The sequence below is a fragment of the Oryzias latipes genome, chromosome 14 (assembly GCF_053564925.1).
Source record: "Oryzias latipes strain Hd-rR chromosome 14, Olatipes_Hd-rR_3.1".
Taxonomy (NCBI): domain Eukaryota; kingdom Metazoa; phylum Chordata; class Actinopteri; order Beloniformes; family Adrianichthyidae; genus Oryzias; species Oryzias latipes.
In genome coordinates, this window is record NC_136250.1 from 20,826,025 (window position 1) to 20,839,784 (window position 13,760).

A 13,760-nucleotide genomic window follows, 5' to 3' on the forward strand; every position below is an offset into this window, starting at 1 on the left:
TAAAAGTTGTCAGGTCAGGCTGACTCAAAATGGTTGCTGAAAACAAAGGCTTGAACTTCGTGGACATGGGGACCTTTAGGGTCCTCCATTAATCCCTGCTTTTAGTATAAAATCAAAATAAATGCTTGTCCAGCAGGTTTTTAATTGAGCGACAATTTTAGAAGACTATCATCCCTTATTTATACAACACCAAATATCAGTCCTATAAAAATAAGGGCAAAAAAGAAAATAAAAAGCCTGTGGACAGTACTGATTACCATCACGTTCACATCGCCCTTGGCAACGCGCTTTCAAGATTTCTGTCTATGTAAACGCGTAAGTGTGCGTTTCGGGCTTTCCTGTTCCAAACCCTCATGCAAAGCTTTGAAGATCTTTAAGACCATTTTGGAGATTTATGTACAACTTGTGTTGGAAGTTAAACCAGGTTGAACTTTGTCCAATCAGGGACTCGCATTTGGTAGTTACGATCGGATGGGGTCCCTTTGAATTCACGGTAGTGGCAGTTGTTTGAAAATTGATAATGGAGGAGAAATGAATAATTCCATCTTATTGACAAACATAAATAGTTACAGGTATTAAAAATATGAAACAGCTTCATAACAAACTCACTAGTATGGGTTAATCTAAAATGCGTTTGTGGCATCACTTTAAAAAAAAAGTGCAAACTAAAGAACTTATATCTGCTTGAATTTGCTATTAAGTCTTAGTAGTGTGTCTAAACTTCAAATGTTGCAGCAGGCTGATCAGCCACTTGTGGGCAAAGTAGTTCTGTAATCATGCACAAATTCCACCATGTTTGTCCACTTCAGAGTCGCTCTGCAGGACAGTCTCATCTCAGATGTGATGTAGAAAGAGGGGCTCACAGTGAATCACATAACCACACCAAAAAAACGACTCATTTTAGAAATGATGCATAGGCATTAGCGACACAGTTAACCATGTGGCCTCATCATGGAGTTTGGAGAGAATCATTTTATCAGTAATACCAAAAAGGTTTTGGCCTTGGAAAGGTGTAAACATACAAGTGAAATTTTTTGACTGCAGAAAAGCAAATTTAAAAACACAATTGTACTAAGTCTGAAGTGCAACCACATTTAATATTAGGATGTTTCTAAACCAATAAAAAAACAAAAACTTAAATAATTAGATGTATGGCTCTGTGTCCAGCAACAATTGAACCTTCTGCACAGGAGTGCATGACTTTTATAGCACTACAAAACACTAGATGTCACTCACGGGCATTCATTTTTACTCTTATTATTATTTATTATTTTCTTCTCTTCTTCTGTTTTCATGGAGGTAATGCCTTTATGTCTTGCAATGAAAAGTTTGAAAACTAGAGGAACTGGAGACAAAAGAAAGTAGTCCCTTCTTCAAAATAAAATACTTTTTTTTTACATAAATAAAACAGTTTCCGTGTGGTTTAAATAACTTATCTGCCTTTGAGGGTAGATTGTTTATGTATCACAACTATAACTTACTCAGTTGGGTCGCCTTTCAGCCAATTAGTCGATTCAAGCTTTAGGCTCAGACAGGTATTTTGTGACCCACTCCGATGGAAATAGTGCTTTTAACATGTTCTTGTGGCATTTTTCTGACGATAGAGGACATGTAGAAATAAGATTAAGCTTAAAATTGCATTTCTGAGTATGTCTTCATTTCAATTGTTGTGACTCAAGGGCAGATGAAAAAATTATGCTTGATGCGAAAAAATTACAATAGGCAGGTCACAAGCTCCCTACCCGAGAGTTCGGCAATGGGAATGGGTAGGGGGGCGGGGTTGCTCTGTGCGAACACACTCAGAGGGGGATTTCTAATGAACTACTGTTACTCTGCAGAAACTATGTCCAACAAAACAACAGATTTTTTCTTTGATTTCGGCTAAAAATGGCATACCGTATACCTTCCAAAAGTAACCCCGCCGGCCCAGTGTTTATTAGAGACAGGCGTCTATTGGAAATCGGTGTTTATCCCTCCACCTTGCTTCATTTTAAAAAATGTGCACAAACGGGAGGGGGTGTCTTATAACTGGTAGGAGATTTTCTGATCCAACAATAGTCCAACTGTCAGGTTTGTCAAGCCATTTCACTCTTTTTTGACAGTTGGTTTGGTAACATTTGAATCAATTTAAGATGGCAACAAGAAGAAGCTGTCTTAAATCAGCTCAGCAGAAAAGATTGGATCATGAAGCCACAACCATTGTTTTATTAGGTATGTGAACAATCAAAAGGTTAGCGATAACCACAAATTACTAAAAGGGTGGCTTAAAGTGCTTACCTGCAAACACAATGCTGCCAAATAAATCAACAAAAGTCAATGAGAGGAATATTGAGAGATGTTACTCCATGGCCGCAACCAGCCTTAGACTCTTGGTCGCTCTAAATGGAAAACCATTGATTAGCAGACAGAAATCTCTGACCTCACCAATCAAATTCTGAAAATTGTGAAAATTCTAAAAAAAAAATCAAGCCTGAATTAGCAGGCACAGTGACGAGAATTTGCTCTTCTCACATCAACTAAGTAAATTGACTTTTGTTGGATATTCCCAATCTACCAATCAAAAGAACACACCTCTAAAATGCACATATTTAGGCTTATATAAATGAAAAAAAGGCAAATTTTAAAAAAGTGCCTACACTGGTCAGTTGAGCAACTGCAGCATTATGCAAATTCTAATTACCTCAAAATTTCGGAACACAGAACCATAAATCTAATATTAGATTACAAAATCCTATCTTTTTTTTATAAACAAAATAAAGTAAATTTTGAACCAAAGAGTTTCATCAGGTTGATTGTTGCGGTTTTATGTTAAATCAAGTGACAGTGTGCTCTTCCAAAGATCAAATATTAACCAAAGCAGCAGAAATGCTGCACTCTAACTTTAAGAAGAATTTTCTGAAAATTAATTTAAAAACTTGTTTTGTCATTTAAACTCAGCAGTGTTTTATAGAGAATGAATTAATTCATCCAAATATTCACATAAATATCTTACCAGGGTTTATACCATGGTCCGGGTGAATTGTCAAATCTGATTGGCTGCTGGTTGTGCATTAAAAAGTGATAACGCACAGGAATAATGCACACCTACAAAAGAAGTTCCGGTCACATAGCTTAAATGTTCTATATCACTGCGCTGGCTTCTTTAAAACAAACTTCATCTGGACAAAAACAAGCGGTAAAAGGTGAACTTTCTCTCTGAACTGATGCTTTATTTAACACATTGTGATGACCAGCAAATATATCGGCTTCCTTTGCCGCTGCAGTCGAGGTCTGCACCGGCTCAGCCAGCTAAGCGGCGCGTTGTCACGGTAAAATAACAAAAACGTAACAAATAGTGCCATTAACTTTTACTAATGACATATGCTCTTATATTAATGAGTCTGCAGAGCATAATTAAAACCATTTCTTCTGTGATAGGCAGGTTTATCTTGCTGCACATTTCCTAAATCATAAAACAAAACAGCACATTATTTGCATATATATTTATACATGGAAGAGTAACTAAAGTCTGTTCTCGTTTCTGATAATAAGTGGAAGCGTGGCGAGTAAAGTGCTTTGCGAGGATCTGTGTGCTGCTACATTTGGTAAAAACGACAGTGTTGTTGTGGATGAAGAGATGGATGAACCGTTGCGTTCACATTCTGCATGCTTTTATGATCCATTGCAAAAAAAGCAGCCTTTCTGTGTATGTCTGAGAATGTAAACAATAGAAGTTAGACGGAAGAGGTATTTGAGAAAACACAAAAAAAGAAAATTCTGTGTAATGTTTGAGCTATACAAAATTTTGGCACATACCATTTTAGTATAAACGGTACACAGTATGGAAAACAGGCTGTCTAAGATTTACAGCTAAAACAAATGGACCATCCAGTCCCAGATTTCATGTTTCACAGTATTCAAAGTGCTCTTTTTGTTCAACACACCAGTGTTTGCTAGGTTGACTGTTTCTAATCACTTAATTTTTTTTAAATGTAACGCACACACTTTTTTCATGCCACAGTTATGCTACGATGACCCCTCTCAAACCTGTGTCTCCACACCATTTAGTCTAGGCATCAAGATCCGAGGAGTCAAGCCGGAGTTGAGGTCCCTCTCGAACTCCAAAAGCTGACCCATGAAATTAAGGTTGGGCGACACAACAGGGCGCCGGCTCCTCACGTATTTGTAGGCGTCGGTCATGGTCATGAGGGTATGTTTCATAAGGTAGGCAATGACGATGGTTGCAGAGCGGGACACGCCCGCCTGGCAGTGCACCAGCACTCCCTGTCCACTCTGATACGCCTCCTCTGTGGATACAAGAAAACACATCAGGCCAGTTCTCGATTTGAGGAGAAAAAAATTGACTTTGCTTCATGTTTTTTAAAATTTGTGACTGAGCAAATCAGCAATGGACATTGGGTACTGTACATTTTTTGTAGAATTACTTGGGATTCAACTGAACCGCACCCTGTTGTGGATTTAACCTGGACCTACTCAGGAGCAATGTGTTTAAAAAAAAAGGCTCAAATAATCTTTTTTTTCTCATTAACAACTGGTTCTCCGTTAGCTGTCATTTTCTGCTAACAACCTCTAGCCCTTGTGCTATCCTATGGGGTCAAGATGACCATCGACGTGTTATCCCTACCATGACAAAGGTAGATAAAGGTGGAGAGGATTTCATGTAATCCATGGAAACCAGTGAAGATCACAAATCATTGAAGAAAAAATTTTCAGCGCACTGTCTAGTGGGTCTAGATGACCCAACTCCCAATGTTAAAGTGCCTTGGATAGCACAAGGGCTAGAGGGCACTGTTGGTGTGTGTAGCATTATTTGCTACTGACAGAAGATGCAGAAGAAGCACCATCCAAAACAAACATGGAGGAGAATCTGATGTCCTCCTTTATGATATCACTTTATGATATTTTTCTTATTTGCATCGAGACTTAATCATTATTGTTTTTATTTTTTCCTTATACTGACTAAAACAGAACAGCAAGTCATCAAACTGGGTTACAGAGACACGGAAGTACCGCTGAAAGCGCCGTCATTCAGATACAGATCCTGCAGTAGACCGAAAAAGAAAAAAAAAAAAGACTGGAGACGAGACCAGACATGGAGACGTTTTTACCTATGCTTTTGTGGAGCTCTTAGAAATTAAAAAATCTGATCTTTCACAGTCATCCGTGGCTTCCATTCATTGTAAATGAGATACAGCCAGTGATGGCGCTAAAAACCTAATGATAGCTTCTCCCTCAAGTGGCGGGAGTTTTTGATTTATGAAGACATTTTAGACAAGCATTGAGCATCAAATTTGATGTGCGTCGAAAAAGAGGCAGCGGACACAAATCTGACGTATGAATTGTCTTCATCATTAATGCAGCATTACGCCAGGCTTGGCGTAAAAGTGCCACTTATATAAGATTTTTTTTCTTTTTAACCAAACAATTTTTGAGAGCGGCGATTTATACTTTGGAGCGACTTATACTCAGAAAAAAACGGTAAATGTGTAATAACAAAATGTAGCTTCAGCAGTTTATGGCCCTAGAGTAAATATTGCAGGGCCCCCTAGAACCACTTTGTTTAACATTACAGTAAATGTAAAAATGTTCTTTCACAAAACTAGGTCCCTACTATTTCATTTAGACAAGAACAGATGAAATCTTTTTCTTTGTTTCTGGTTTTAGTTTTCCAGCATAGGTCATACATGATCTGATGATGGATTAGCTCGTTTTTACTGAACTCGTTTGCTTGAAAGTTTTCGTTTGGTTGTTTATCGTCTCCATACCTATTTTCCTTCAATGACAAACCCACAGTTTATTCCATAAAAGCATATTCAGAATTTTCGAACTAAATTGTGCAATAAAAACTAGAAGTTGTGGTAAAGTTTAAACCTTTTTCCTTTGACTGATGGTTGGGTTACCTTTGAATACTTATCAATTAAAAACCTTAACTAAGGCTCCATAAGATTTGATGAAACTCTTTCTTTTTAAAAAAAACAAAGCAAAAACTTAGAGGTTGTGAAACACATTAACTTTGAATACATGGGTAAGACTCAGATCATGCCCATTAAAAAAAAAGTGGAAAATTCTGAGGTTTTGAGTTGCCAGCAGTTGACATAAAGATGTAAGTTAAAATAGTAACTCCCAACCATTCAATGAATCTGTCACTTTTTAGTCTCTAATCTGAATTTCATCATCATTTGTTCAAGTTCTGACCATGATATTAAAGGAAAAATGAAGAAATAAAGTCACATTATAGCTCTATGTTTACTCAGATTTGTGCATAGGGATGTTCTTTTTCATGCTTCTTGAGATGCATGGAACTGATGCCATTTACACCTTGTAGTTTACTCAAGTGGAAATAGTCCATGAACTGGACCATTTATACTCAAGTGAACCACAACCAAGTTTATTTACTTGTAGACAGAGCGATTTCTTCTCAAATAAATCGGGGCTCACTTGTTTGCTTCACACCAGAGGTCAGGTGAGCTTTCACATCCTAAAGGAAAGAGGACAATCCAACAAAAAGCACCTTTTGTGGATCTAACACTCTTAGTTACTAAATGACTCAAAAGAAACCAAAAAGAAATGTTATAATGTGAATAATGTGTCAGTTAGGACATGGTCAACTGCTGCTGGACCAAAGCTCAGCTCAGGACATAGATAAAGAATATTAAAATTTTTGAGTATTTCTTTATTCAAGTTGTGGTGAATGAGGAGCAGACAGAAAAATGCTGTTTAAAAAAGCTTGTAGTTGTTGCGTAAAATCTACAATCGGTGGGGTACAAGCTCCCTGTTTCTATTCTATTCAGATTCATCCACTTGTAGATGACTAGATCCTGGTGCATCTTGGTTTTTCCTCGTCCGAGCTATCATTTGTCTCAAAACTGTATGGCTGGATAGCGCCAATAATGCTCGCCATTTTCGTTGCACAGCTAATGGTAGGTTAGGTGTGTGAGGGGCTGTAAGCTTGCGGGAGAGTGTGTAAACAAAGGGTGGATGGGACGTGTAAGGAGGCTCACTTCATGCCAACGATCCTGCCTACAACTCAGAGGCTAATATCTGATGAACTCCTGAAAAAACATTGTCCTAGAAAATGACAAGTTTAATTTTGGCTAAAAACGGCATAATCATAATTCAAAGACCACAGGGAGCACTTTGAAAAAAGATCAAAAGAGGATCAGAGTGGGTCTTTAATGGTACGTCACAAATAAGCAACATAGGACGTGAAGGGGTTAATGGTTGGGGTCCCAATGACCAAAAGAAAAAGAACATGCAGAAAACGTTAACTTATAAAACTGACGACATTATTGTATGATCTGCTTTAAATGTAGGACATTATCAATATGAGTTTCTCTAACCCAAATAAGTATTAATACCCCTTCCATACTCAGAATTCTTTCTTACCGATGAACTCAAAAACCTCCTCAAAGTACTGCCGCAGGTTTTGCTTGCTGTTGTCGGTGGCTGGGAGCCTTTTGTAGCGCAGTCCAGAGTTGATGTGGTAGAGCGGTAGGTGTGTTGTCACGTTGACCACATAGCCGATGTTGAGTCGCAACAGCAAGTCCAGGTCCTGAGCATCCCTCTCATTTCCCAGGAACAGGAAGGGCAGTATCGGACTGATGACCGCGTTCTCTGCATCAGGAGTCATCACGGTCTCATCGGACAACGAAGCTGGCAAAGACGAGGAAAGAGGAAGGGAGAGGCGCACTGTAGGAAAACAAAGAAAAAATAACCAAGTGATGTTTTCAAAAATGCCATAAAAACTAAATCAGAAAACCTTTACATTTTGATAGATTAGACATAATATCATTTAGCAACAAAAAGAAACTAGCTAACTATCAAACAAACAAACAAACGTGACATGTAAGGGGATTAAACAATTGCTAGACTAGTGACATTACTCTACATCAGAGGTGCCCAAATTCAGGCCTCGAGGGCCAGTCTCCTGTTAGTTTTCAAAAACCCTGCCTTATCTGCTGCTGATTACCTGGATCAGGTGTGTCTAGCCACATTGGAGCTTCAATGGCAGGTTGGTTGTAAAAAATGTAGGACACCGGCCCTCGAAGCCTGGATTTGGGCACCCCTGGTCTACATTAACCCTCTACAAATAGAACTTACTCCGATTGTTCTCTTCATCTTGCTCCCGGTTCAGGGAGTTCAGGGCCAGGTGAAGTGACTGAGCCGATGGTAACGAGTGTCCTCCATCCCTGTCTCTCTGCCAAGGCTTGGGTTTGATAAGTGTGCTCGGAGCGGAGGGTGGGGGAGAAAATGAAACGGGTGATGGCAGGGACACTGAGCGGGGGGATGGAGATCTGTGATATGGCGTTGTTTCATCTTGGTCAGGGCCATCGCTAAAGCCTGCTTCTTCCCCTTTTGTCAAAAGCCTCTTGAGCGAACTGCGCCCTTCGTCATACCTCAATCCAAACCTGGAGCCCACAAAATCAATTGTTGACATTTTGCCTTGCTGAAACTGCCTTCGGCCAGCCAGGTCTATAAAATGCTTCTGTGCATAATCTTGGAGGTTCTGACAGTCCAGGAGGACTGGGCTTGTCCCGTTGCTACCGCCCTGGCTCTGGACTGCACAGCTCTTTCCAAGTCCTGCTCCTAAACCTGAATTGGTCTTTTGGCCTTTAGATTGGGTCATCTTGTTGGCGAGTTCTTCGGGCCATTTACTGCGTGCACTGTAGTCATCACCGTTGGGGTGGAACATAGCCATTGGATGAGGGGCTCCAATGCTTCTTCCTGGGGGTTTGCCACGACGAGGGTTGTATGTCACCACTATGGGGTCACTGCTGCAGTAGCTGCAGGTGGAACTGCCTGTCTGAGAGGCTTTGGGGTTGCAACCTGTGACGCAGCTCTGTATTGCCCGCAGTGGGGCTGTGGAGGACAAAGGAGTGCAAGGTAAGCATCCTCCTACTAATTTTTTGCGAAGGACTGCAGGACTCTCAAAGTTTCTGGCCTCACCTGAACAAGAGGCACATCGGAGAGGTTTGAACAGGTTTGCTCGACAGTCGGACACAGTGCTGTTGGACGAAGATGTGTTGGATGTGGATGTGGTGGAAAGACACCCACCCAGATTTCTTAGGCTCATTTCCTTGCTGCCTCCTCTAACTGCTTCAACATTAGGACCACAGGAAAATGAGGTGGAGGTGCTTCCTCCCCGCCCTCGGAAACTAGAGGAATCTCCTTTACATGCCCCGCATCTCACCAGCCTCAAGCAACCACAAATAAAAGGATGCCTACAGTCAATGGTGCAAGTGTGGTCAGGGCTGGGGAACCCTCCAGCATTGGAGGAGCAAGGGGAGAGGGGAAGCCCATGAAAAATATGAGGGCGCTGATCCCTGGAGCGAGGCCGCTGAGCCTGCTGGGTCGAGGCTGGGACATGTGAGGACTGGGCGGAAAAAGACGAAGGATGGTTTGAGTTTAAGATGGCAGCATGGGGCACAGGGACTGAGTTGTGCTGGAAGGGCAGACTGTGGCTGTTATGGCTCTGATGGGCAGTTCCCAGCTTGGACGTCTTCTTGTGACTCAAAGAGGGAATTTTCTGCTCGCTTCTGTTTTGAAAGCTAGCGTTTTCCTTTTCTTTTTCACCTCGGAAATTATACTGCTGTGCCTGAGCGGGAACAAACTGAAGGACCCCTCCTGGGCCGGACGACAGCTGGCGTATTCGCTGTGACTTGTGTTCCACTCCCCTTGGCCTCTCTGTGCTTTCAGTTCTTCTTTCACACTGTCCTTGATCCAGCTGACTGAAGACACCTTTCCCTTTGCCACCCTTTAAACTTCCACCACGCCCTAACGAGTTGCTGGGTACTCCTCTCCCACCTTTGTCCACTTTCACCTTGATATCAATGGTATGTGTGTGGGAGGGCAGCCGTGGGCCCAGCGTTACTGTGCCATTGCTGTGGCAGTGGCTTGGGATGTGTCTAACAACTGGCGGGATGACGGGGTGTTCGCCCTTGCACTTTTGCACTCGGGAGGACCTGCGCTTGCATTCCACACTTTGAGACTTGTAGGAGGGTAAATAACACTGGGACTGAGACGGTTGGACATGAGGATGATGAGAACTGTGTCCATTAGAAGAGGAGGTAATGTGAGACGGGTGTTGGGAGATGGTTTCCGGGGATGCTTCACAAAAAGCTAGGTTTTTTGGGCGCTGAATGACCACTATGCGCTCGTCAAGAGGGAGGGGAGGCATCTGGGTTTATGCAAAGCTGTCCAATGAGACAAAAACACAGAAAAGTAAAAAAAAATATTAGGATCAAATGCTGAAAGTTTGAGACTCACTTTGTCAGTTTTAGAGGAAAAATCTTTTCATGACTATTCATGAAATTCTTTGAAAAAGAATTTTATTTCATGAAATTCTTTCATATTTCTACAAGTCACTATTAAAGCCATCTTGTGAATAACAAACAAAAATGTTAGAACCATAATAATGTGTCACACATTGAATGTATATGAGAAATGGACTGAGGGACCCCTCCCCCTTAGCAACACAAATAGGAAGTACCTGCTGGTTCTAACAAGTCAAAATCAAATTTCGTATGTCTGAATTCCTCCCCAACTAAAAAACTATATAGTTTAGGATTATCTAGTGGCCTGGATTTTAAAAGAAATTTGAACACTATACTCACTACTATTTTATAATGACAAATATGACATCACGAATTTACAAAGTAAAAAGTAATAAGTACGAGCATTTTACATTTATGAATCCACTTTGTTCTGATGATGAAAATGTGGATGGTTTGTGAAAAAATGAATGAAAATCCTTATTTATATTACAAAACTGTTCCACGCAATGAATTGTGGTCTACTGTAATCTAGTGTAATTAATCAATTAACTGTAATAGACTTTGCCACAACGCAACATGGCTGATTTGTTTTGTTTGTTTTTCCTTCAAGCTATGCTAAAATTGTGGGTACCCTAGAAATTTCCCAGAAGTCTCAGCAGTATTTTTAGGGCCCTTGATTTTGGAATTGTACATTCAGAAAGCACAACAAAATGGTGAATGCACTGTATAGTGCACTATGTAGTGAGTGGTGAAGGAATTTAGCCTTTAACTGAGAATTAATTTTTCAAATTAATAATTCTTGGTCTGCTACCTGTTTTTAAAATGTTCTTGTTTTTTTCACATTAATTTTTTAGTATTGTAAATTTAATGAATGTGTGGTTCCCACTGGCCCCCACACGGAACATTCAAAAATTTTAACAGATTTTAATGCAGCCTACTTTCAACTGGTAGGAGTGTGGACAAGCTCACTCCCTATTGGCGAAAAGGGTTGCCACAAAAACGTTAACTCGGACCAACTTGGACTAATTACTGACTTACTGATGATTTCTGGTTCCAACATGGCAACATCCATAGTATGAAAAAATGGCGACTGAATTGACTTCATTTTGTCGGAGCTGGAAGTAAGTCATTTTCTTTGAGTAATGTCACACTCACTCAGTCCAGTTCTTGTATACAGTCAAATGCGTCACATAGTTCTTCTGAATATTTGCTGTAGCAAGGAGGTAAACACTCCAAAAACAAGGAGGTGCATGATGCACTGGAATGGATTTGCATCCTTTTCCTCATGCATTCAACACCTGTTAACACCACGGCCGCAGGTCAGACAGTTAAAAACTCGTCTGATTTCAAAGGAATTTGGTAAAACAAGTGTTTGCCTAGCAGACCATCATCTGACCCTGATGACCACACTGGCTCTTTCTGCATAGAGATTTGGAACTTTAGTCTAATCAATCGTCATTTTTACAAATGTATTCGTGGGAAATAACACTGTAGCATAAAGTACTACAGCAATGTGTGGCAAATATACATTTATTTATTCTAAAATAAATGTATATTTGTACTGCTGACTTTGCAGTTACCAGCAGTTACAGTTACAGTTACAGTGACAGTTACAGTGGCAATTTGTCTTTTTGTAGACTTTTCTGTTCAGAGGAGGCGTATGAGTTTCTGAAATAAAAACCCGGATATAATCCAAATTAACCAGGTGCTTTAGGGCTAATTAGAGACCAACACTTGTTCAGGCCATGGTATGAACAGAAGGTCACCACATACACAGTAACACAACTCAGCTGGAGAGGAAATCTTCACACCATGACTCAGCAGAAAGACATCACACAGGTTTAACCGTAGTATAAAAAAGTCCAAGCACTGTAATAAAACGTCTGTAATTAAATTATTTTAAAAATATAAACATGTGTCCATATTTGATCATAAAGTATAATGTTCATGTTACTTTGTTGTTGCATTAAGGGTTCACTCTGAATCATAGATGGTTTTGAGAATCCACCCTCACATGCTGGTAAATACAGTTTCTGCTTAAATGTCCTTTTACTTTAGGTTTACAGCAAAAAAGAAGTTTTGTTTGAAAGAACGCGACAGTAAGATGTTTTTGTATTTTGGGGGTTTTTAAAGAATAGTATATTGACGAAAACATTTGGTCTCAATCCTGCCAACAGAAATGTGCCTGACTTTCTGTTGAAACTGTAAAAACTTTCCATATTTCTTGAAATAATTTGGTCTTTTTTATTTCAAAGAACCCCTGTTAGATTTTGACAGTTTAAACTCAGAAAATGCCTGATTTTTCAATCTGGATTTGAGTTTATCTCAAAGGAGCTGTTACAGTCTCACTCCAATCAACTTTTGATCCGTTTTCAAAGCGTTCCCAGTGATCTTTTAATAATGATGATTCTGTTTTTAGACAAAAAACAAAAACCTGTGTTGTATTTTCCACGTCACAAATAGCTCTTTTTCAAATTACATTTTTGTGTCTCCACCTGATTTACAACGATTGGAATAAAGGTTTACCGGTACTCAGAAATACAAATTTAAGCTTAATTTACATCTATATATCTAGATATATAAATATATCTAGATATATATATCTATAGGATTATATGAGCTGATACTGTGTTTTGTAGATGAAAATTCAAATAGATTAATGAAAACCAGTCTTTCTGTATTCAAATAGAGCTAAAATTTTGAACTAATTAACCAAAACTATTTGATCCATTCCTATAGACTGTCCATTGCAAGTGCTGATTGATTATTGGGTGTGTCACAAAGAGTATTAATTTGTTTTAAACCAATTTGAAACCAGAGTTTCAGCTTTGTACCTTCTTTATTGTAGCCAAATGTGGTGTTTTCACACCCTGGCCTTTGCAAACAACAAGCTGATAGGAGCAGAGTAAACGAGGAAACGGGAATACCTCCATAGAGGGAAAGGCTACAAAAGTTTTTTTTGCAAAACTTATTTTGTCATTAAAGACCCACTCCAAAGAAGATCAAGTTTTAGTTTTAATAACATGTTCTTCTGGCATTTCTATAATGATGGAGGACTTTTATAAAGTAAAATTAATCGTAACCCTTGTGCTATCCTAGGCACTTTAACATTGGGAGTTGGGTCATCAAGACCCACTAGACAGTGCGCTGAACCTTTTTTCTTCAATTATTTGTGATCTTCACTGGTTTCCATAGATTACATGAAATCATTTTCACCTTTATCCACCTTTGTCATGGTAGGAATAACATGTCAATGTAAGGGTTGGGTCATAGGATAGCACAATGGTTAAAATCGCATGAGGAGCAGATGAATAATGGCTTGTAGTTAAGTAAAATCTACACTGGCTTCCTGCTCTGCTCCAATCTGATGCATCCACTTGTAGACGAATAGATCCATGTACGTCTTTGTTTTTTTTTGGTCTGAGGTGGCATCTGGGTCTAAATTCTACGGCTGGATAGATGGTGTGAGGGGCTGTAAGCTGGCGG

The 13,760-nt window shown here is 39.7% G+C and overlaps 1 protein-coding gene across 1 annotated transcript in view; it reads right to left on the minus strand.

Moving 5' to 3' along the window:
* Window positions 1–13,760, minus strand: part of si:dkey-175m17.7 (uncharacterized) — a 39,966-nt gene that overhangs the window by 12,357 nt on the left and 13,849 nt on the right. Inside the window, exons 2-4 of the mRNA XM_004076687.4 lie at window positions 8,101–10,193; window positions 7,387–7,689; window positions 4,022–4,286 (exon numbers count right to left, since the gene is read on the minus strand). Of these exons, the coding sequence (XP_004076735.2) occupies window positions 4,022–4,286; window positions 7,387–7,689; window positions 8,101–10,177 (2,645 nt within the window). The 5' untranslated portion in view covers window positions 10,178–10,193. The remainder of the gene's footprint in view (window positions 1–4,021; window positions 4,287–7,386; window positions 7,690–8,100; window positions 10,194–13,760) is intronic.